Raw genomic sequence first — 26,395 nt, 5'->3', positions numbered from 1 at the left:
GTTCAGACTTGCTCATGCTGTTGTTTTTGCTGAGGAATTTAAACAATAAAATTACAGAAGTAATTAAACAGATGACATCTAAATGCATAGCTGCAAACTTCGGCTTTGTTTCATTTTACGCTTTTTTTTTTTTTGAGAGAGAGACTGAAATTACTTCATAGTTTACCATTCCATACCTTATCATCATAGGATTATTCATACTGTGTTCCAGATACAACTCTAGGAGACAACTGCACCGCAGAAGTTCTTCAGCTTCTTTTCAGCCAATTACTGTACCAGAGCCTTTGGAATAAGGGGCTACTTTTAAACGTCTCGTCACCTCACAGGATATGTAGAGCATTTCCTGCCCGTAGGACTAGAGGAAGGAAGCACAGGGCCAAAATGTTTGATGTGTGATCTACTGTAATTCCTTTCATGTGTTCAGTAGCTTTTATACGATCAATGCACCGCTACCAGTCCTGACCTTGCTGTGGTCCAGTTGACTAAAATCTGACCTTCCTAAATGGATAGCAAATGGAATTATAGTAGCATCCACCTGGCACCACCACAGTAATTAATGGGCATAAGAGGGTGTTGAATTTTTTCCTCTGAATATGTACCTACTGGGTTTCAAAATAAAAATATTTAAATAGTTACATAAATAGTATACGTAGCATCTTGATAAAAAGTTGCAGTAGTTTTTATATATATTCTTATATATTTGCTTTCTTATAGCGCTGTATATGCAGTGATCTCAAAACTTTTTCTATGCAATTAACTATATTCACAACATCATTTTGGCATTATTCCCACAATATATATGAGTAAACTGTTGAAGAGCTTAATTTTGTTGCTTAGAGTCACATAATAAGTTTAGAGAGAACAGGAATGAGAACTACCTCTCTTATTTTCCTTTGGCCTGTTCTAGCCTTGCAGAGAGGGAAACATGTCCTGCGGGCCTGCAGGAGGCCTGCCCAAGCAGTCTCCCTAGTCCCAGACTTTTTTGTGCACAACATATGAAGACCTGGCAGACTTAGATCTTCTACATGTCCATGCATTTGTCAGCTCAAGCTCTAACCAACACACCACCTTCTATTCCTTTTGAGAGGGTATCAGCCACATGTGCAAAATAGGCACAACCATTGAATTCAGTTCTCCAGATTTCTTCTTCTGTATGTTCAAATCCAAATCTCTCTTCTCTTGAATTATGATAGCTCAGTGAAAATCAGTCCTGTTTGAAATATTTTGGATGAAAGTAAATATCTTTATGACTCAATAGTTGCAGTTGATGAAACTGGTCAAGTAAAGGACACAAAGTAGCCAAAAGAAAAGTGACTGTAATTTTACAGTCTTTCATCTCCGAGCAGTTTGTTTAAGAAATGAGATTTTTGTCTGTGGTATCTATTTTTAAGAAAAAGCTTACAAAGTAATTGTAAGGGAAGACCTATCTACTTCAGCTTGACAAGAAGAAGCTGTGGTGAAAAGTATTAGGAAAAAGAAAATAGCATCTTTTGGTAAGATTTTTTTAAAAAAAAGTTAAGTAGTTTGATTATTACTAGTATTATTTTCTGTAGAAAAGTTACTACTGCGTAACTGGGAAAGTCAAGAAGAGAGAGAAGGGTTAAGTCTGTGATTCTATCTAGCCCATCTACGTCTGTTTCAAATGTGACTGTTTAATACCTAGCTTGGAGATATTTAACAGAAACAGTTGTAGGTACAGTAGTACGATGGCTTTGCTGAAGATCTTGAATACTATCTCTTAATGTCATTATCTGATTGCCAGGAACAGAGATCTTTGTAGTAGTAGAATCTGTGTTGTGCTTGAGGTGTCTAGAAGCTAAGCATGTCTTGAAACAGCAGTAGATCAAACTCCTTTTCAAGCTCAATTTTCTAAATACATCTAACATGTCCTTATGTATTCCAGACTGACACTGAGGAGACTAAAAGACATATAATGATACTCAACTAAATCTTAGTACTCTCTTATTTGATGATCTGTTCTGGATGATCGTGAGGTAGATGATTTGTTCTGTGTGTCCAATTGTCTTTTGGTTTTTTTCCCACCAGGCACCTAGGCAGTCATGTTTTGAATGATATCTTAGCACACACTAATCCATAGTTGAATCATCTTTTCTTTTTTATGACTTGAAAGTACAGAGCTCCATTTCTCCAACATGTTTATCTTTGTGTTACCTAAAGATCTTTGTAGCTGCTTGGTGTCTCATCTTCTTCTCTAGCTCTTTTTACACTTATACCAGTTCCTCTTCGCCATGACATTCATCTGTAGGTATACAGAACGAAACGGAACCATGCACAGAGACACAAGTCAGACATTTATCCAACATTAGTTTAAAATAGAGGAAAATTACCTATTATACTTGTATTTTTCCTTTGCTATATCAATTGTTTGAGGCAGTCTAGCCCAATCAAAAGAAATTTTTATATATGTTTCAGTCATTGCTTGTCTTTTTTTAACATACTAATTGTACAAGTAATCTACCTATAAGTTCATTTATGTCTATTTGCAAAAGCTGTAAACACTGCAAATCATTGCAGAGTTAGAATTATGACTGTTGATGACTACAAAACACATTCAGTTAGAATTTAATTAATAACTTCTTCCTCTGTGTTAGTACTGTGATGCATTTGTCCGCTATATAGATGTTTAGAAGTGGTCAGTCATTTTTATATTACTCATGGAGCTAGCACTGATGTTTTCTTTTTATAAGGCTCTAAGGCTCTTCCACATCTGAAGATGAACCCAGGTACCTTAACCATGTTCACTTACAGCACACCCACCACATAGTGCTGTAGGTAATGCTGATGTATCTGGATGTGCAGAACACAACACAAACACTAACTGGGGGAATGTAGTTTTCCTTGTTAAACAGATTCCTGTAAAGATTAAATGTAAGATTAAAAGTGACACGAGTGCAGACATATGAACAAAATAGTATCACTTGCTAATGAGTAAATCATTAAAAAAAGGAGCCTTACTGTACTCAGTTTATATTTGTATTTAATAAAATTTTGCTGATATCCAATCCAGAGTATGCTGCCAGCAAGTGTGGGAATGGGGCAGTAGTTGAGTTGTGAGAGGGGAGAAGGAGCAGCTTCCAACAAAGCCAGTCATAAGTGGTATACTTCCTGGGGAAAAGAGGCAGAAATGGTGAGAATTGGAGTTTACTGCTGACAGCACTTGAGAGCCTGCTCTACTGACCCAGACTAAAATATACTGTTTCCAACATCCCGGCAGACATAAAACACTACATTTGTTAAACCACAAACAAGTCTTCCTGTGGACAGATGGCAGGGTAGGAAACAAAGCTGAGGTTCCCCTTTGGAGAAGATACAGAGCTCACTCGGTATGGCAGAATGTGTACAGAGTTTTAGAAATATGTCAGGACCCTTCCTTCTTGCCTAAGGATGTCTCCTCCCCTTTTCTTGCAATGATAGAATTTTCTTACCTGCTGCATTTCTTTAATTTCAGCATTAGTGCCATGATCCCATCGTTCTTATCCCTCCTGTCCACTCCTGGGCCCTCCTTTTTTTCTCCTTAACTTCTCATTCTTCTTTCGGTCTTCCTCGCAAATATGTTTTTAATCTGTCCAAACTTAGGCAAATCCAAGTTTTCCATCATGAGCTGTCGTATACAGGTTTCTTTTATTCCTGTTCTAAGATCATGTCTGTACATGTTCTGTGGTGTTGGGAAGTTCTGTTTCTCTCCCAGTGGCTCAAGTGTTAGCTTCTTTGCCTGTGACAAAGAGGCATCTATTTGCCTTTCTTTCAAAAAAAAAAACAACATTGTTCCCTTTCATTGGAAAACTGATTCCTGTCTGGAGTTTTACTCATAGAAGCTTAGCATTTTCAAAGGCCAGTATTGTTGTTATAGATATTCTAGGTTTACCACATTTGTTTTCTGTGTCCTTATTGACATCTATAGCATCCCACTCCAAATGGCGTTGTGGTCCAGTGCTTCCCTAAAAAACAGTTGTTTCAATTTCCCCTCTTTGGTATGACACATTCGGTGGCCTTGTCGAGGAGAATGTATTAGGAAACTTGTATTGCATTGAACTGGGGAAAAGGCAGATAAGGAGCATTAGGTCAGTGATAAGTATTGCCGATTTCTACCCTAGTTCAGTCACGTCTTATTCAGAGGTTTTCAGGCTACATTTGGGCTGGGACTCCACAAGGTTAAGCAGAAGAGGAAGTGGTCCTCTTGCTTAGCATCGATATCCAAGTCCAACCAGGTTTTACCCCTACAAAGTAGAGAGTATATATTGATTCAAGCTTATTGGCTGTTTCATTTTAAATTAGAATAGGAGGAATCTTTTACCACTAGACAAAACCTTTAATAATTTAAATTCAGATAGATAGCTTTGTCATCTCTGTACCTGGAAGCAGAAATCAGTGCACACAGAGATCTAGTAAGTACTAACAAAAATTAGCTCTTTTGTGTAAAGTCTGTGAATATTTCTTAATCATTACATAATGTATAGTCTTTAAATGCCATTTTCGTGGCTTGTTTAGCTTTTCATAGGTCTCAGATGATCTGTAAGTGAATAGATTTAACTTTTTTACAGTGGGTCTCAGAATTATGCCTATTCAGCAGCATGTAGTAACTGGTTCAACATGAGCTGTTTCTTATATAAACATACAAAAAGCCTGACCCAGACTAAATCAATTTAAAAAGGAAAAACATTAAAGCTCTGTTTTCTGCTACATGCTTATGGTCATCTTTGGTTGCTTATGATCTTACTGTATTATTGACCATCTATTCTACACCACCTGCCAAAAGGTTCAGATGGGATAGTGAAGTTGTTTTCGGAAGGGGGAAGCAATTAAAATCAGAACTCCTATAGTACATTTTAGCTGGTAAACCAGCATTTACGTTAGGAGTAGAGAAATCATTAATTTGGCTTACTCTGTTTCCCTGATTTTATTTGTTACAGGGATTTTGAAAGCTACAGAAGCAGAAAGGCTGCAGAGTTCATACGTAGCATGAACACTTAAGATTAGGCCAATTCTGCTGCAGTTTAACTTATTCTCACCCTTGTAGGAAGCACATAACTAATAAAATGGAGGCATACTTAGGAAAATAGTTGATACAGAAAACCAGAAATGAGTGCTTGTGTAAATGCCTGTATGTATATAATATCTTTAGGAAAAGGCAATATTTTGATCCTTGTATAAAACTGGCAGGATGTACTTTCTGAAAGCAATAATCAGCTTAGTTGAAACATCAAGACATTAATAACTAATCCTTGTATTTTACATGTATGTGTAAAATACGTGTTTCTTGAAATGGGTAATCTATAGAAGCACAATTTGTTTGCTTGGATTTCAGAGGTGTATGTAAAGAATCAGAGGAAGAGTTCTGTATTATATATAGGAGATTGTTAATAGTAGGAACAGAGTGAAAATGCAGGTTTTATATCAGCATGAAAGTATTAGGCTGTGATATCGCAAAGCAGTACAAACATTATCCAGTCCTTGAGATTTTACAAAATTAATTTGATCTAATAAAAAAAGATCCAATGCACAAATCTTATACCAGCAATGCAATGCACTAGTACCTTGTGTCTGCATAGTACCTGTGTGTATTTTACTGCACCTAAAAATGTGTGCCAAAGAGTGATTTTTTTTGTTGTTGTTGTTCGGGTTTTTATTTACATGAGAAAATTTATGAGGGGAAGAAAGCTATTGTCACAATGGGGAGTTCCAGATTGGTGCATGCAGCCACATTTTGCTCTAGGAATTCATTTCACAAGGTCATGGTTGTGCTGGACAAGCCTAAGGAATATAGTGCTAGATGCAGCTTAATACAAGTTCTCAAGCTGCTCAAAAAAGAATGAATGAGAAATATTCTTTACTGTGAAGTACAGGAGAGAAGAATTAATTATGCAGGTGAAATTAGTATCATATTCTGTATTTTATATACTTAACCAGATTTCATAAAATACGTAATTTGGTGATTTATTTTCAGTAATATTTCGCAAAGCATATATTCCAGTATTTACCTGCATTAGACAAAGTACGTAAATAGACACTGGGTCATACATTAATTTACATTGTTTTGTTTTGTTCAAAAAAAAAAATCAAAACCAACAAAACAGAACTGCATTCACATTGTTGAAATAATGCCTAGAAAGAATAACAAAAGACACAGTTGTCTTGGTTAGATCTCTTTATGTGGAAGGTTGACAAACACATTCTTGATTTTTAAGAAACCACATTTAATTTTGAAATACCACTACTGACATAACAGATTTTCAGTGCATTTCTGCCAAGCATTTAAGAAAGTTATAGGGCTGCTGAACAATGTCATCACACTGCGTCACCAGGAATGACTTGATCAAAACGGCTTTCCTGCCAGTTACATGCCTCTGTGGGTAGATATGAGTAATTACTAAATTTTCTTAATTGCTGGCATACTCCATTGGTGACAATGGCAATGGTATTAGCAGTTTCAACTCTGTTTGGATTTGGGCACCATTGGGATTGCACTTTGAAATAGGTTGCATACCTATACTTACAGATTGCATGCAGTGCGTGCCTCACAGGTTGCTTTAATCCTTATTTATTTTTAGATTGTTAGCATCAATGATTAAACAAATTGCAGAATTATAAAATTCTCTGTGGAGACATTAGTTATATACTAAATAACGACTCTGGCATAAGACAACAACCTAGAATGGAACAGTAGATTGGATGGCATATGCAAATAAGAAGCTTAAGCTTCAACTCCAACTCAGATGTATGAAATCAGTAAAAATGGACTACAATTTGACATGATCATAGATTCAAAGCAAAAGAATTTAAGATCCCCTTGCTCCATTTACTGGCTTGTTTTGAAGAACAGTGATAAGGTCGATTTTGCATTTTTACTGTAATATCAAATGAGCAGTGCACATAAAGCTATACTGTCCCCAGTGTAGCAAGGGCAGGATAATTTTTGGAAGATTTACTAGTGCTTATTGGCCGAAGATAGTAGTAGGAGGATAGTAGGATACTAATAGTAGGAGGATATCTAGGAGGATACCATTAGAAATAGTAGTAGGGGACTCCTCTGACACTGGTCACTGTTAAAACTGCATGGTCTTAGCAGCCTCCACTCATCCCGTAGTTCTTGAATGTTTTGTTAAAGTTAGGTATGACTGCTTCCCAAGCTTAGCTCAGGATTGAGATACTTTGTAAAATCTAACGTAGTAGAATTTAGCAGAATCCACAAGTAATGTGGTTCACTCAAAAATGCTTTTTTTTCTCACTTGTCAGAATAATTTTAATAACAAAGCACTGTACTGAAATTCCAAGTTAAAAAGATTGAATTGTTTTTCTGTCATGTTGGAATGTTCTTTTGGAACAATTGTCTTGCAATAAAGGTGTTCGTAAATCTGATACATAGCTCTTCTGTTTGAGGACTTGAGTGTGACATCCTTTATTCAGCAGATGAGTTAGTCCTGCTTCCCTGTACGGCTGCTCATATGGACCCAATTGAAAGTGCAGTGAAGTCAGTGGATTGATCTTGTATGGACTTTGAGGGATCTGGCAAAATTTAGGAATATATATTTTTCTGTATCTCCCACTGAATTCCACAGTAAAGTGACAGCTGGATACTTCTGAAGATCTGGACTTAAAATAATGCTTAGATATAGTCAAGAATGGCAAATTTTTACCTTAATTTCCTTAATGTTGTACCTTAATGAATATCTGATTGGTCTGACCTTTGTTGCTGATTCTTTTTCTTTTTTTTGTGTGTGTCCCGTCTGTTCCCCCTCACCCCCATTTTTGGCATTACAGGAGAGCACTGAATCTAGGAATACTTCGAGACCCTGGATCAGAGGTTGAAGACAGACAATATCAAATAGATCTTCAGTCTATAAATATTGGTACTGCTCATTGGAATCAGTTGAAACCAGAGAAGGAAAATGGAAAAGGAGGGGTTTTGACAGAGAGTGAAAGAAATTCTCAAAACCCAGCACTTGAATGGAACATGGCCAGTAGGTAGGAAGGTTTTTTTAACTTACTTTTTTCTAGAATTACACAGCACAAACACTGTCGATATCTTTTGCTGTAAATCTGAATCAAATGATTCTGTATTGGTTTTGCTTGACATTACAAGTGTATTTCCACAGAGTTTTGGATTATATGTTTGAAATGCATATTACTATTATTATTACACTCTAGTTACTGTCTAGTTATTGTGTGCCTTTGGTTCCATTATAAGCTCTTTCCTGAGTGGTTTACTGTATGTCCATAAAATAGCTCCAGAGCTCAGACTTCAGTTTCTCTGTCTACAAGCAGTGGGAGGTTTTGGTTTTGTATTTTCTTTCTTTTCTTTTTTTTTTTAAAAAAAAAAAAACTTCTTTTGTTTGTAGTTTTTCAAAGCTTGAGTAAAACCAGCTTAGACATTTCTAAGTTAAAGGAGGATAAAGTAGAACATTTCCTATTGGTTCTGAACTGTTTTTTGCACTTCTGTAACTAAAACCAGATGAATTTTGAAAATGAGATATTTCAACTGAGTCTCCCTTATTGTGCATGTATGATATGTACATGCAAAACCCCGCCCTCTAGTTCAACAGGGTTGAAAGATAAAGCATGCGTACACTTGTGTGGTATTTTAATGTTTTCACATATAAAATAGGGGGGTTTAATGGTAATTTGTGAAAATATGAAATTTTAATTTTAGTTTTAATATACATTTTTATACTTAAAAACTCATACAGGTAATTTAAAACTAAATTTTTGTAGACTGTGTAGCAGTCAGAGTTCTCTTTTCAAAGTGACAGGAATAAGGTCTGATGGCCAAGAGCAAGCTTTCAGAAGTCATTTTGTGGATTTAGATGCATTTCTACTAGAAGATACCTCATTGCCCAGACATTTATTTATCTTCATTTAAAAGTCCTTTGTATGTAATTCATGCAAAACCAACTTGATTTTTATGAAATGTGTGCACAATTCTATGGTTCCTAAGATAAGATTCCTATCTGAATTGAGGGATAAGTTCCTAAAAGTGATATAGAAGAACAGGCAGAATCATAAGGAAAGACAGAAATTGAACTATAACTGTTTAATTTTTTAAAAAAGGGAAGATGAGAGGACTCTCAGAGATTTTTCCAAAAGTGAGGCAAGCTGCAGCAAAAGAAGCTACTTGAGCATGGCATGCAGACTGAGCTTTCTAAGTGATGAATTGATGAAAGACCAAGAGAGCAAATAAGCTCACTCTGGAGGAGTGTGTGCAGGAAAAAGATGTGATCAAGAATAAATTCCAGTTTATTATTGAAAAATAGAGAGCAGGAAAAACAGATCTAACCAAAGCAATAATAAAACCACAAGGAGTGACAGGAGTACAGATAAAAATTTAAACCGAGTAAATAGTATCTGTTCTTCATTTATAAGATCACCTGGTTCTTTCCTGTCTTTTAATGATTCTTTTTTTTTTTTTAACTAATATAATTCCAAAGACAATTTTTCTTTTAAATTCTTAGCCTTAAGAAAATGGATATGGCCTTCTAAGTTGGGCCTTGACATTGGGCAAGTTGCCCATTAAGTTGTTTCTCACAAAATAACGTAGGACCAGTGGCATTTCTTGAAAGATAAGATGACATTAATCTCCAAAGGACTTCTGGCTGATTTGGAAGTTAAGCTAATGTAGCAAAACCAGCCACCAAGGAACTGGCTTTCCTTTTCCTTCCCATTAGTGACTGAAATCATATTGCCAGCACACTTTGGTCTGAGCTTTGTGGTTATAGATTTGGATAGGAAGTTTGGTGGGATTCCTGAAAAGCTGTTAAGAATAAGGGAAGCAGCTATTACAGATAATCTGAATTTGGGTTGGTTTTTTTGTTTGGTTGGTTGGGGTTTTTTTTGTTTGGTTTTTTAAATAACTTCCTGGACATTCTTCTTTTCCTCAGCAGACTTCCAAAATAAAATATATTAGAATATACTTGACAAATAAGTATGTTTGTTTTGATATCGCTTTTCAATGAATCTTCTACTTGGGTTTTCATTTCAATCAGTTGTAATTAAATATATTAGCTTTTCCTTTCTGGTATGCAATACAGTATCTTAGTTGCAGCTTGAATTTGTTTAAAGAGAAAGTTGGTGTGAGTGTTTTCTTGTCCTGTTGGCTTAAAATTTTACACATTTACCACAGCTCTTTTTCAGGATGTTCACATTTTTGCTTTTCAGTTGGCAGTCAGTTTTGCTGCATCTGGGTTTATTTTATGATCTGTGGAAGTGGTGTGCTGAGAACTGGAAGAACCTGCATTGAACTCTGCCATCTGCTGAGATATTTCCAGCATGCACCAAGAGGGTGGCTGTGTGGTGTTTTACATGGTGCTTAGTGTTTTCAGGGTGAAGTTCATCTTAAGATTTCCTGCAATTACCACAGAAGCTTTATTCTTTGACCTATTTGTGATACTGTTTTCTTTTTTAATTCTTCAAGTTTCTTAGACATGTTTAACCTGGAACATAATGAATGATTTTTACTGAGTTATTTTAGGGCTCATTTCTTTGTTTGGTTTTAATATATTTCTATTTGTTTTTACTTACCAGTGTCCTGGTTTATTAGGTTCACTGGGGTTTAAGATTCTTTTCTGAGATCAGTTTCCCTCATTTTTTATTTCTTAGGTGCGATGTGGTGCAGTATAGAATCCAACTTATATCCAAGTATTTCACACAGTTACTTTACAGAAAACTTTAGCATAGATACCAAACATTCATTTTCCATTCCCATTTTTTAAAGCATTACTGTATTTTTTTTAATAAATACTTGTAAAAATTTGGAAATAGATTATATTGTAATTTAGTCTACTGGGTTGAAATTTGGTCCTGTTTTAAAAATTTGCACGAAAACTAAATCACTCTAAATATAAGATCTATGGATATCCAAACAAATATTTGAAAGGTTTTGACAGAGTTTATCATTTAAATCCTTTAACAGTCTTTATGCAGAAAGTAAATCTTTCAGATTTTCCCACCACTTTTTCTGGAGTTCAGTATTTCTAGTGGTTAATATCTCATGGGTTTGAATTTTTTTGAAACTTTACATTGTAATTTGGAAACCAAGCAGTCTTGCTTTGAGACTAAGTGTTGACTATTTTAAGGTGTTTAGTGTAAAATTCTGTAAGAGGGGCTTTTGTGAAGTGCTGGTGTGATGCCTCCTGTGCCTCCACGGGTCACCCCAAGAAGAATGGGGGAACTGGAGCGCTCTGGTAGGGTAGGTGTCCTCTGTCAGAACAAAACATCCAAATGCTGTGCTGTACTGAGGATCAGGGATCATAACTCTTCCTATTATGAAATATTTATACTTCACTGTAGATGTTATAAAAAGCTCCCTAATGGTGTAATATATAAAAAGAATACTGGAAACAGTCAGACAGTTCTAATAAGGTTATGTACAAATGAAACCTGTCCGCATTTATTCCCTTTACCAAACAGCATGTGGGGAGCTGGGAGTACTTAACCAAAAGAAGTTTTCTTGATTGAAAACTGCTTTTTCAGCTTGCAGCTCTCCTCCTCCCTCTCCCTCCTCTCAATGGAAAAAACAACAGCCCTGAAGGAAATAAAGAAATATATCCTCTCTTGAGGCCTCGCCCCCATCCCTGTACAATCCTTATACAGCTCCCAGCAGCAACTTCTGCTTCCTGCAGCCTGAATAAACTCTGTTGAAAAAAATAAAATTAATTGAGCTTAAAAGCATTACTTCTCTGTGTGGTAATGAATTGAGTGGGGCAATGTACTGCATTACAGTTTTGTCCTTGGCATACCACCATCTGGAACAGCTCTCTGTGACTCTCATTGAGTACGTCAGGGAGCCAATGATCTGTTGTACAAAACTGAACAAAATACCACTTCTGCTTTGCAAGGATCCTCAGAAAGGTTTCCTGCAGACTTTTCTTTGAATAGTTTTAATTTTCATGCTTTTTTGGCAAGTTGAAGTGCAGCTTGCCAAGTCGTAAGTGGGAAGACCAGAAAAAAGTGATCAGTAGGTCCATGTGTATGGAAGCAGGGACATTCCCTGTGAATCTTTTTGAATAAAATGCAGTACATTTGTATTCAGTCCTTTATTTCAGTTGCTGCATTTATTGTACCTGAAGTCGTGCTTGTATTCATACTGTGCAAAGCCTTACTCAATAAGATGGAGTATGTTATTTTCTTTATTAATCTACAGCAAAGCAATGTTGCGTGGCATTCTTAAAAAGATGAAAATTAGCTTTACTGAGGCATAATTACCTAACAATAGTCATTCTGTACAGCTAGATGATGTACTTTTGGTCATTAGGTTGTCCTCAAAATGTTGCTATGCTGTTTCACTGTATCATGATGCATCTTTGCAACACCTCAGAGAGCTGAAAGGATGTGAACTGTTTTGCCCACTGGGAGATGGAGGTCTGAGGCATGATGATGTCATTAGTAGTTAGATATCCTAATAACATTTGTGGATCAGGGATTAGCTGATGTATACAACTACATTGGTAACGTGCAAGAGAAAAGTCTTTCCTGAGTCCTAAGTTAGCATGCTAACCAACATAACATCTTTGGTTTTGCACGCCTCACACTACTGGAGAACACTATTCAATTATGTGCCCTATTCCATGCTAATACTTGTTTTTTTGCTGTTTTTAGTCACAGAATTATTTGTGAGGATTCATCTCTCTCTGTAGATAGTAAACTTACATAGCATAGATGAGCTCAGTTGTCATTCATGCATTGAATGTATATGAGTTTCTCCCTGACCTGTGTATTTTTTAAGTATATAAGGGCTCAAGCTCTAGATTCAGTAAGGTATTATTAAGAAAAAAATAATAATTAAGAGTAAGGCAAACATTTCCAAGTTTCACTTCTACGTTATGTTTAGCTCTTACTGGCCAGTATTTTCTGTCAGTTTTGACTAGTTTTTCCACATAAGGTGGCCAAGTTGTAGTCATCCTTGTGCATTTTCACAGCTTATCCAGTCTCACATCATTGCACCTCCTTGATTAGTGCAACATCATCTCTTTGGCAGTCCTTCCTCCTCATGTAAATTCACCACGATTCTGAGTGCCTGTAATCAAATACTGATGATTTGATTTGGTGTAATGAAATGTTGTTGCTTTGATTACAAAATTCTGTTCTTCACCTTTTTTTTCTCTTCTCTTCCCACAACATTTTTTGGTCATATTAATCATTTAATATGTCTTTGCTTTCAGGTTACTTCTAGACTTTTGTGTCTATCCATTTCCTCTTACATGTCTTCTTTCATTTGCTTTGACACATCAACGCTCACTGCTCATCAGACCTCATCATCCCATTCACCAAGGCTGCCACATTTAACTTTCAAAGAAGCACTTGCTCGCTTCTAGGCTAACCTATATGTTATAAAGGCATTTCCTGTGAACATTCACAAAATTATTGCAATGTCTTCTTCCAAATCCTTCCAGAAAAATCAGTTTCTATTATAATGTAATATAAAAACTCATAAGACAGCTTTCAAGTTGCCACTGCATGGATATCATTACCTATGGTGCTGTTAGTTGTTCCCTTTTACTTCCCTGTCTGCGGGTGTGTGTTTTCTTATACTTCAATTGTAAACTTTTGAGGACAGAGACCATTTTTGTCCTGTGCTTTTACAATGTGGATCTGTGGTCCATAACCAGAGTTCACGTTATCATGCAGATATAGCCCAAAATCAGCACTGAGTAAAAGGCACCTCAGGCCTTATCACAAATGCTTTGCTGCCTTTTTGCTTTGTGTTAGCATATGGTCCTTCAAATGTGCTGTACTTTTAAGTGTAGATGATCAACTGCTTTAACATCTCTAAAAGTACTAGCTTTTCCTTTTTTTTCCAAGACAAATATATAACAGATGCATAAATGAACCATGGAATGAATGTGCTGCAGACATAGAGCCATCATTACGCTCTTCACAATCAAGTTTTTTCATAAGCTCATGTGGTGTACACCTGTGTTAAGTTAACGGTGCACTTAGGTGCAGTGTGGAAGACTTAATAATTCAAACTGGAATTTGTTTCTTTGTTCCTTTTGTGCTCTTTCTCATATCCTCTCCCATCATTATTTACTGTGCTCTGTTTGCCTTCTGTTTGTACTTACAATTATTTATTTTGCTAATACTTGATTTGGCTGAACTTCAAATTCACCAACTAGAAACACGGAATGTAGTAAGTAGTGCAGGACAGGGATACCACATAAAGATGATTTTAAAATAAAATAAAAAAATCAGCAGTCAACTGTATTACCAAAAAAAAACTTTAAGATGCACTGTCCTGGGTATCTACTCAAATAACATTTGAAAATTAAGGAAGATGTATGAGCTGAAAAATAATTTAACAATGATTGAAGAGGACCAGTTGTGGGTTTGGGGTTCAACAAATAACTTGCTTTTATAGTTCTGTTTCATATATTAAAATCATACTTACCAGCAGTTTTATGCCCCTTCAAGTGGAAGTTTTCTAATATATAGCTGTGTGTTCCTTCACAGAATTGTTCTACTACTTAGCACTTTTATTTTCCTCAAAAACAAAGGCATTTCTTTCTCATCCTGTTGTGCAGGGGAAATAGGAATTGGGTAGAAAGCTGTCTGTTTTAAATCTAAAATAAAGGTGATGGCAGGGAGAGAAGAATTTGTAGGACTGGCAAAATCTGACTATTTTTCTCAGTTGAAGATGTACGCTAATCACTAATGGGTCTGCTTTCTGATTTGAGGCTCTAATTGGGCTAATCTTGCTTTAGAAACCGTCATTACAGACCAGCAGAGCTACAGCTGACCAAAATGTTAAAGCTTTTGATGTAAGATGGTAGTTTTCTCTCACTGCCTAATTGGCTTGCTCTTAAGCATACTGCATACTACTTACGGTAGCATGCAACCTGCTCAGCAGTGTTTGTGAACATCATTTGAAGCAGAAGTTTATTAGACTTGTGCTCAGTAAATACTAGCTCTGTGCTCTGCAGCATCTGCTGTTAACTTCTGTATACTGTTGTCCTAAATAAATTTAAAAGCTTTAAGGCCTACCCTCATCTGACTGGATATATTCCCTTACAGATCACCATGCTGTCTGCATGTTTTGAGGACAGTCGAGGATATTGTTAGCAGAGTTTGAAGCATTAAAATCAGAATAGTCTAAGCAGTAAATTGTCATCTATGGATCTTGAATCTTTTGAATCTTACTGAATTACAGTCAAGTTATGATATTGATTTAATTTCGTTTTGGCCTAACTCTTGGCCTACAAACCATCAGCATTTGAGATCTTGTACTTTTCAACAGAATCCATTTCAGAACCATTACCTTTACTAGACTAGGTATATCAATACCCGTTCTTAATCAAGAGATTTAATTACCTATTCCACATGCAGTCCAGAGATTTCTGCATAGACAGGCATATAACCATATTGTTTAATGACATTAGCGTGGATAACTCTAGCTGACGGCAAGGACTAATTGTCTAATTGCATAGTTCATGTGTCTGGCTCACTTGTGCCGTTTACGCTGATGTCCGAATTGCCGCAACTCAATTACTGGAGATTAAAAGTGATACAGGGATACTGACATACAGATATATCTGAAGAGTCCTGCACAGATCTGTTCTTTTCTTCTATACAGCAGTGTAGTTCAGTCATTTCCTTTATATCATGATAGATAGTTGCATAATTTATTATATACTTTTAACTGCATTGTTTCACAGTTGATTTTCTATTTCGTAAGTGTGGGAGAACTTACCAATAACTTTTTGATGATGTTCAGAGTTCTCCCAGGTGAAATGCAGGCACTTAGCATTTATATAAATAATGATAGGTAAAAAGAATTATCAAAAAACTATCTTGATGGAAGGGTTCTCCCTGGAATTTGAACCATATCCTCTTTTAGGGGCTGAACACCATCTTGATCTCATCACTTTTTTTTTTTTTCTTCCCCCTCATCAGAGGCTCTCAGATGGCATTTTGTGGCAATAGTTCATTTGACCTGACCCAGAAGATTCTGGCTATTTGGAATGTGTTGTCATAAGCTATTAGTGAACCATCTATAACGGCATTGTGCCTCTATCCTTAGTATTTGGTTAAAGAATAACAAACAAACAAAAAAAAACACAAACACACCACCAAACACCTAGCTGGAAAACAAATGTAATTATCAAGTTTAATGGCACAAATATTCTTGGCAAGCAAACGCTGATATTTAGACGAAAAGGTACCAACTAAGAGCAACCAGTGACAGAAGCAGTGAAGGAAGACTGACATCCCTCCATTTTCAAGGCATTTTAAACATCTTGGGCAGCCCTAGAGCTTCATGTGGTTTGCTAGTTTAATTTTTCACGTCTTTGATTTTTGTGTCAGTCATGTCGTTGTGTGCAGAACTTCTTCACCACAGAGTTTTAATGCATGAATTGAAATATTATGCCAGCTTCAGGACAGCTATTCATAAACTGAAGGGCATCCACAGGCAAGTTTGAAAAATACTGATAATAAAGCTTGTATATTTGTTCAAATGATTTTTGTATAGTTCATTAAACAGTAGAAGAAACAATGTCAAACATGTCTACATGGAGATGGGTTGAAGAGTAACATCTTTAAACATACTTTTTCTGTGAAATATAGGTAGAATTCTGCCTTTATGATTGGAATTAACATGATTTATAATGATGATATTTAATGCTTAATGAGGTAGCAATGAAATGCCAAACTGGTATTGAATCACTTCGGTGCTACACACTGGATGTAAAGAAGAATGAGTTTTTGCCCCTCAACAATTTAGAATATGCTTTAATCTTTTTTTTTTTTTTTTTTTAGCATAAGGCGGCATCAGGAGAGGAGAGCAATTTTAACTCCAATTTTAACAGATTTCACAGTTCGAATAACTGCAGCTCCTGCAATTATTTTTACAAAAATTGATGCTGCAGAGAATTTACATCCAGAGGTTAGTACAAAATGCGAACAGAAATAGCATAATTTTTAATATGTGGATTATCTTAATATTTTATTGTTCCACCATTTTAAGTGTTCAGGTGTTTTTAAATGCAGAGATCGCCAACTGGAAAAAAAAAAGTCTTAATCACTGGCTGACATGTTCGTTCTTTGCTGGAGAAAGAATTTGAGTATAACATTGGATATTACAGGCATCCAGTCCAGAGGTAGATAAGCCTGTTTGCAATTCAGCAAATGGGAATCCTTTAATGTTTTCCAGCAATATTTTTAAAAGATTCATGATGGAAAGGTGTTGAGAAGAGGCGTTACAGTACGACATTACAAAACGTTGTATTCACAAGCTTCTCATAAAGAAGCCTGAAAATGCAATCTATACACTATCTCTAAGAAGAAAGTTGAGCCAAGTTCTTTTAGCCAGATTTTTCAAGCCCACAAATTTCCATAAAGCATCCATTCCCAAACCACAACTCTTGGGTACTTCAAGGTATTCCAGATTTAACAATCACTTTTACCAGTCTGTGGCTCAGCTTGTTAATGATGAGTCTGTGAAGAATGTTACGCAAAAAAGGTATTGGCTCCCTGTTTGACATTAGTTTGTAGCTCAAGAATTTAAAACCTTTTACGTAGGGGAAATATCAGAAAGTTTTTGTCAGCTCACAAGGAGTATTTCTCATAAGAGCTACCTCCTGGGAAGAGCAGAACTGGTACAGGAGTGTAAAGGATATTCAGCGTGTATTGCAATGTGCAATGGGTGTACCTTGATGGAAAATAATAGCTAATGGGTATAGAAATATAGAAATAGCTTTACTTTACACAAAATATGTCATCTCAAGGGCAGACAGAAAATTATTTAATGTAAAAAAGTAGAACGCTTGGGGGGTGGCTAGGATCCGTAGATGTTATTAATAAAAAATAATTTAAAAAAAACCCCGAACCACAAAAACTCTGAGCTTTACTAATGGTTATGTTCAAGAATTACAGTGTTTTCTGTGCATACATTCTTCTTGTAATCTACTGCCTGGGTGACAGTCACTGATGGAGAGGTCTAGTTTATATTGTGAAGAGCTTGAACATTGAGCAGCCTTCTAATGAGAAGGGGCAGTGCATCTGCTTATTAAGCAACTCTTCTGCATTGGTTCTGTTTTTCATCTCCTTATTGCTTGCCAACAGTGGTGAAGAGCTTTTTTTTGTGCTAGATAACACCAATAAAACAGTGGCCGTCCAGCTAGCTTTGCCAAGGTATTAACAGTGGTTTACAAGCAAAGAAAAATGAAATAAGGTGATTATCAGTGAGTTCCAATGCATGATTCCATTATAAATCAAGCAGAGTTTGTTTTAAAAAGAAAAAAAAAAAAAGGAAAAGGAAAAAAAGTACATCCTTTTCTTGGAAGAAAAGGAGAATTGTAGTCATTGCCAGGAAATAAGAACCAAAATATGACAATCCACTGTTTGATACTACCAAGAGATGGAAACAAGACCTCACACACAAGATACTTTTCTTGCAAAATTCGTCTTAATAGTTATGCTGTTGAAAGCCAAGCAAAGAATAAGCTGCATCCTTGTTTAGAAGCCTGAGACACCACTTTCTCCTAAAAAGACCTAATTAATAATGTATACGGTTTTGAAGCATTGACTACAACAGAGAATCATATTACAGTTATATAGAAGCTGAAAATTATTTCCCCAGTAGGTGTTATCTAGTATTTTCCCTTCATTTCTCCACAGGAAATTCTGGTGTGTGGTCATTCTTTGGAGGTGAATGTGACAACAAACCTGGATTTCTTTCTCAATGTGGCTCAAGTACAACTTCTTCAGCAGCTGGTACAAGCCAATATGGTTGGACTGGAACCTTCCAGTAGCACCACTGAGGTAGGTTTTTCCCTGTTTTGCAGCTAGTTTTTTTTTGTGAGTACAGTAGCTCTGATCAGGTGTTTGCATCATCTAGACAAAATTAGACAGGTAAATTAAATGCGTGTATTACTGCTTGTTTGGTCATCTTTAAAATGCATTATAATGTTGTTCTAACAATAGGATGTCTTACTTCAACGAGACTATTATTCAGTAAATTAGACTAAGGTGATTCTGCAACATCTTATGTACAAGGAGAATTATCTTGTGTAAACAGTGAAGGAAATCAGTTTTGGAGTAGGTTTTTGAGGTGGTCTGTCATTTGATTTTAACTTCTCTTGAAGCTTTGGCATCTTCTTATGAGTTCACATACTACACTGTGTGCTTCGCTAAAACCAGTAAACTATAAAATTTTCCCTGTGCCGCATAACCACTGCTCACATTAACTGTCTTCACTCAAGTCCCTAAGATTCAATCCATCTCTGAATATTCTCATCCTTCTTCAATAAGAATGGTGATGGTACATCAAGAAGGGTCCTTCATCTTCTAAACAATTAATCTTTCCTTTTTTTCTGGAATTTTACAGTGTTCAGCAACTATCTCTTGAATTTGTCATTCTTTATTTCTCAAAGTTGATACCTCAGTTTGCATTAAAAGGCCAGTCACTAACTGTGACAAGCTTGTAAGTTTAAATTATTAAATTTCTGGGCTGATAGAGAAAAAAGATAGGAGAAAAGAAAATGAAAACTTTGCCATAAGAAAAAAATATGTATTTTGTGTCTTCAAAACCAAAAGTCAGGCTGACAGCATCTTTTAAAGACAGTAAAAGTTAATATGTGACAAGGCATTAATTCCAATGAAATGGTTGTTGGATTCATTATGAAATTTTCACAAATAAGAACAAGAGTTACGGAGAGTGAAAGAGCAAGATACAATCAACTCTGCATTTCCAAGATTCTAGCTAATGGGAGAACTGAAGAAACTTTCATTCTTCCTTTCCTGAATCTCACAGATTCAACATGCATGTGAGTCTGGGCGGAAGTAGGGAATGCTCTAGAGCAGCCAAAGCACTCGTATTCCTCTCTCCTCCCTCTGTCAAAACCCCAGAAGTTGTTTCTATCCTGCTAATCTAGGCATCACATCATCCCTCCCTCCTTTATCCCTTGCCAAGGATAGAGGGAAATGAAGGGCATTGTTTCATTATCTTGTTGAAACATGAAAGATGTAGAAAAGAAATGCAGTGTATCTTTCTTTTCCTTGGATACTTTGCAGACACAGGGCCTCATTTGGAGGTGAACATTATAAATAAGTATATATGGGAATATCTTCAATAAATAATTTGCAGAGCACTGTTTTCCCATTGTGTGGGATGGATAGAATCAGAATATTTGAATGGATGCCAAGAATTTTAATCCTGACATGGCGCTGTGCACATGCGCTGCACGACTGATGTGGACTGTACAAATTTAAAAGCAATTTACGACGTAATTTCAAAAAGCTTTTTGTCGATTACATCCCAAGATATCTATTTGTTCTTCACTGATATCTCCCTTGCATTATTGATATCTCCTCTAATGAGTAATGGGAGAATTTCTTGTTCAACATGGTGTTTGTCTTCTCTTTAATAAGTTATAGAACTGCATCGCGATTCACTGTACTGAAAATGTAAAATCCAATAGCTGGTTGCTTTTTGTCCAGTTCTTTCTTCAGTGTTGTGTAGTCTCATGTGCCTATATGAAGCCACCCCACCCTCTAATATGTGCACATTTATTGTTATCCTCATGTTTCTTCTTCAGTCGGCAGAGAGAAATACGATACACGTTGTACGCTGCTGTCTTCATCTCAATGAATGAAGTCTGGAGCCTGCACATGGCTATTCATACTTAATACCTGCTAATTATTTCATTGCAAGAATTAAAACATAATATAGGCTGGAAGATGCCTCTGGAGACCCCATTCTTTTGCTCAAAAGAACACTAATGTCAAAGCTAGATCAGGCTTTTCAGCGCATTGTTCAGTCAAATCTTTTTCTCCAAGGAAGGAGGTTGCACTGCCCTTCTGGGTAATTGTCCTGTGCTTAACTACACTCACTCTGGAAAGTTTTTGTCCTTATGTCGATTCAGAATTTTGCTTGATACAACTTTTAACCATTGCCTCTCAATACTTCGCTGTACATGTCCAAGAGCAGTCTGACTTCATTTTCTTCATAACCCTGCCATCCTTAGCTTTCTCTTTTTCCATCTGAACAAACTTAGCTCTCTCACCCTCTCCTCATAAATCCTGTGCTTTAACCTGTCTAACCCTCTTGATGATCCTCTGCCCACTCAAGTTTGTCAATGTTTTTCTTCTATTGTTGAGCTCAAAGCTAGAGACAGTACTCTAGTTGTGGACTCAAAATCATCTAATAAAAGGAAATAACCTCACCTCTGATCTGGTGGTTATGCTGTTGTTAATACTGCCCAGTAAGTGCTTAGACTTCAACACTACAGGGGCATGCTGCTATCACATGATCAATTTGTTGTCCACCAGCACCCTTGGGATCTTTTATGCAAAGCTGTTCTGTAGCAGCTGGTCTCCAGCCTCTATTTGGTTTGGGATTTTTCCATCTCAGGTGCAGGAATTTGCATTTACCTTTGAACTTCATGAGGCTTCTGTACACCGTTCCTTCATTTTGTCAATGTCCCTCTGAATGGCAGCCCTACCCCTCAGTGTATAAACAACTCCCACCAGTTTGGTGTCATCTGTGAACTTTCTTTGGGTAAGTTCTGTATCATTGCCAAGGTCTTTAAAAAAAGACAGTAAACATCATCAAACCTCGAGGAGTGTCACTCTAACTAGAGTTCAGCTACACTTTGGAACAGTGACCATTACTCTCTGATCTTAGTGGTCCAGTGTGTTTTTTTACCTACCTTGTTGTCCAGCCATTCAGTTCACACTCGGATCCAACAGTTTGGATACAAGTCTGCTGTGGAAGACAATCCAAACTTTGCTAAGGTCAAAGCAAACGGCATCCAGTAGTCTATCCACAGAATCAGTCATCTTATCATAGAAGGCAATCAGATTGTGGTACGGCATGATTTGTCTTTTGGTAAATACGTGTTGTTTGTTCCCAAACTCCTTTTTGTCCTTCAAGTGCCTGGAATTGACTTCTCTGAAAATGTGTTCTGTCACCTTCTCAGGGTCTACAATGGGGCTGACTATCAAGTAGGTTCACTGGGTTCTCTTCCTTGCTCTTTCTGAAGATCGGCATGACATTTACTGTTTTCCAGACATGAAAGACTGGCAGACAATATGTCCTTTCACATATGAGAAGGAGAGTCCCAGCAGTGGCACTGGCTAGTTCCTCAAACACCTTTGGATATGTTCTGTGTGGTATTTAAAGAGAAAAATTGAGCTGAGGTTATCCATCCTCCAAAGGCTTTCCTAAAGTATTGCAAATTACCTAGGCTGTTATGCAGGTCAGAGTGATACACAGAACCTGTGCTGTTTCTCCTCTCAAGACAGTCATATTCAGCAACACAATTCATAGAAAATAGCTTTAAGATGGTTTTTCCCACAGTGTCTATTTTCTTTGCAGATTTAGAGATTCTGGTTCATAGCATTTGAGGATTTTCACCAATATTTCTATTAGATGCCTAAGCATTATTACAGAAGAGTAGGAAGAAACAGGAGAAACTATATTCCCCATGAGAAAGTGCAAACTGGAGTGGAAAAACCAAGAAAGTTTGTATTTTGAAATCAGAATGTATGAAATATGTCTTCGAAACCTGCCCCAAGATAGCATGGCAGTGATCCTTTTTTTTAAGTTGAAAGGAACAGAAGAGACATTTTTACATATATTTGAATAAATGTTATTGTGGTATTTGTACATGAATTTACACCACTGAACTGTTTGCATTAAGTACTTGTTCAGTTATTTTCAAAGATATTCAGAATCTGTGCACGTACACTGCTTCTCTTCAGGGACTTGTGAATGAATGAGGAACCACACAATAAACAAAAGTGCGTAAAATTAGTGCGCACAGGCATTCTCTGAATAGGAAAGAGGGTAAAGGAATACCTCAAATTTCTTGAGATAACTGGCTGTAAATGAAATTTGGTTTATTGATTGTCCTTTTTTCTGCTAGAATAATGTAAATATAGAGGTAGGCAACAAAATCTTTGACAAGAATGTATCTGTTAAAGTGTACTTCAATACAGAAAAATGAACTGTAACAGAAGCTGTAGGATTCAAGAGTTGCCTAAAAGTGGGAAGAGAACAAGTGTGGTAAATTCTTCGCTCTTTTTTAATGCATTGGTGCCACTTTAAAGACACCGTGGATGAAATATTTAAAGAAGTCCTAGAAAGCATTTGAATTTTTACAGATTTGACCATGGACTACTGAAATTTGCAAAAAATTATTGTTTCTGAAGGTGTCCAGCTGATTGAAAATTCTGCATTGTTAGTAGAGATTTAGTCTTTTTGAAGAAAAAACAATCCAGCATATAGAATACACAGAATCATTTTTCAGATTTAGTGAAAAGGTTTAGGGAAATTTAAGGTCTGAAGGGTCTTTTGAGCACCATAGCTAGGAGACAAAAAGAAAGTTAGATTGGAACTCAGATTATGAATGGAATTTTGTATGACAGTGACTTAAGGCAATGAGTGTATTTGCTTGTCTTGTCTTTAAGCACTCCCATTATTACTAATTAAGGTAATAATCTTGATTGTGTGTCTTTCCTGCAGGCAAGCTGTTCAACCACATTTAAATATGTGGTGTTTAATCTGTTTTCAGGAAGCCATTTTTATAGTATAAGGCCTTCTTTAAAGTAAATAGTGGTGAATTGTATATTCACCTCATTGTATTTGTTTCCTGTTAGTGTCGGTTCAAACACATTTATGCATATGTGTATAGTTACCATTGATTTGCTTTTTAGCATGCAAAACTTAAGGTAGGACAGAATCATGGAATAATTATGTTGGAAGGGACCTACAGAGTTCATATATTCCAGGCCCCTGCTCACAGCAGGCCTAATCAGATCCGGTTGCTCTGGGGCTTCAGTCAAGTCTTGAATGCCTCTGAAGACAGAAATTACACAACCTGCCTGGGCAGCCTAGTTGACCACCCAAATGGTTAAAAAAAAAATAAAATATCCTAATATCAAATTGGAATTTTGCCCTCTGGTGAGCTCAGTTGTTATTTTTCTTGTACTGTGAGGACCAAAACTGGACAGAGTATTCCAGATGTGATCTCAGCAAGTCCTGAGTAAAGGTCGATAATCACTTCCCTCAGTCTACTCAGGCTTCTGCCAATACAGTCCAAGATACCGCTGGCCACCTTTGCTCCCCAGATACATCACTGGCTCATGTCCACCAGGACTGTCCTGCAACCAGCTTGTATCATTGCTGAGGTTCTTCCAGCCCAGGTATGGGACTTTACATTTCTCCTCATTTAACATCCTAAGGTTCCTATTTGACTCATTCATCTACTCTGTGGATAGCAGCCCTGCCCTTGTGCATATTCATTGCTTCCCCTTAATCAGTACCCTCTGAGCATAATCATTCAACTAGTTTTTTATCCATCTGGTAGTTCATCCATCCAGAATGTAATGTCCAAACTTGGATACAAGAATATTGTGGAACTGTTAAAAGCCTTGCCAAAGTTGAGGTAGATGTCATCCACTGCTCTACCCTTGTCCACAGACCCAGCCATTTTATCATCAGGTAATATGTTAGATATCGGCTTTGTGTATTCTGAGGAAGGTCGAGGCATGTCAGTCTGAAGCTTCGCGTTGTTCATCTTAGCTTTGTCATTCAGCTGTCTTCATGTTTTTTGATACTTTAGCAATGCTTTGCATTTTTTCAGAGCCAATATTTTCTACTGCCTGCAGTAAATGTCCAAGTAAAAACTATGAATATATAAAGCTTGCCTCTTTTTCTGCTTCTATCTAGCACTCTTTCTGTAGGCCTCCCTGCTGATTCTTTCTCCAGCAAGGTGAGCACTCAAGGGTGTCAGCTATGTGGCCTGATGACAGGTCTTCCATCAAGCAGCCCTTTGAAGCTAACCAGTTTTCCAAAGAAAGACAACAAAATATTTGGGGATTCTGGGTATGATTTATGGGGCAGGGAGTGGATCGTAAGCATCAAATAAATATACCTTGGCTGTGAGATGAATGTTTTGGAATTGTGAAGCCACAAATATTTGAGAAGTGCAAACATCAAGGCTGAAGTAGAATCATCTAGGGTTGTGTAAAGAATTATAGATACAAGGAGTTATATAATTAAAAATTAAAGGAAATATTATTCAAATTTGGCTGTTAGGAAAAATATTATTAGGTGTATAACACCACCAAAGGATGTGACAAAAAGATGTTGAGCCGGGGTCATTTCACTGATTTTTTCATACCAGGAGAAGACTACCTGCTGTGGTTTTATGATTGAACTGGTTCTAATGTTATACGCTCTAACCGATCATGACAGTCCCCTACCAATTTCTACTTTATGTTATTTTGAGCTCAGTAAATTCTATTAATCTGCCCTGGATTTTAAAAAAAAATAAGCTACACTTAGTTAAAATGGCAAAAATTAGTGAATTGTGTTCTCCGAAGCCTAAAAATCATTAAACAGGTAAATCTCTCTTTATTAGATTAAGAGGAACCTCAGTGTATTAAGATGGCCTGGGCCATGTGGATTTACCAACAGTAAATGGCTTTTTTATTTATTAGTATCAAGTAATCATAAATCATAACCATAGTATAAATTGTTAATGAATTATCTTTTAATAATGCTTCTCACAATTACAATTATCTTGTCATTACTTCTGGCAAGTAATATAATTACTTGTCAGTAGTATAATTACTTGTGAGAAGAGAGCCTACTGCTGATACGTTTATTCGTTGGTCCCTAAAGCATCAGCTGTGAACAAACTTCACAGAACCATCATGTTTCTCAGCACCTCCTCGCTCTGTTGCACCTGACTGGGGCTCATGCCCGGAGAGCTTTATCTTAAGTATTTAACCTGTTTTGTTGCAAAGAAAGCAGTCTTTTAATAGCTGAGTTGAACAGCCATTGTGTGGTTCTTCAACAGCAGGAGTTGAAAAGCTTCTTTGGTTTTTACTTTTAGAGGAAAAAAAATTAAGCATCCTTTATGCAAGCAAGTTTAGTATGTTTAAAAAAAATTTGCAGTGACAAAACTGACATTCATGAATATTCCTGTCCATATTAATCTGAGTTGAAGTTTTACTGTGATGTAATTAATAATTAATTTGCCTTTTTTAATGTGTAAATGAGGATATAGTGAGGAAAGGGGTGGAAAGCTTTCCAAGGGACTGGATTTAAGCAGATTGAAAGCAGGTGGCTATCCACATTTTATCACAATTTTGTCACATCGGTCATTAAGAAAACCGATGCCACTGAAATTAATTCACGCCCAACAGATGTTTAGTACCATAAAGGGATATGACCTGCTTGCCACCAGTTGCTGGAAGGAAAACATTTTTTCTTTTGATGTTTTGCATTAGGTACCATGGATGTTACACACGTGTCTCGCACACTGAAAATAGAGCTGATTTTCTTATATAAATTTTACATAAATGCACACTCATCCCGGCATTTCAGCTGACATAATTAATGTTTTATAGAGAAATGTAGGGTTTTCCAAGTGTGTGC

At 36.6% G+C, this 26,395-nt stretch overlaps 1 protein-coding gene across 5 annotated transcripts in view; it reads left to right on the top strand.

Annotated features, from left to right (window-relative positions):
* VPS13B (vacuolar protein sorting 13 homolog B) overlaps positions 1-26,395 on the top strand; it is a 485,884-nt gene that overhangs the window by 310,627 nt on the left and 148,862 nt on the right. For all 5 annotated transcript variants that reach the window (XM_064442323.1, XM_064442322.1, XM_064442320.1 and 2 more), the window contains exons 31-33: positions 7,780-7,983; positions 16,765-16,891; positions 18,625-18,768. In XM_064442323.1, the coding sequence (XP_064298393.1) occupies positions 7,780-7,983; positions 16,765-16,891; positions 18,625-18,768 (475 nt within the window). The remainder of the gene's footprint in view (positions 1-7,779; positions 7,984-16,764; positions 16,892-18,624; positions 18,769-26,395) is intronic.

The sequence above is a fragment of the Phalacrocorax carbo genome, chromosome 2 (assembly GCF_963921805.1).
Source record: "Phalacrocorax carbo chromosome 2, bPhaCar2.1, whole genome shotgun sequence".
NCBI lineage: Eukaryota > Metazoa > Chordata > Aves > Suliformes > Phalacrocoracidae > Phalacrocorax > Phalacrocorax carbo.
This window is presented reverse-complemented; position numbering and strand designations above follow the sequence as displayed.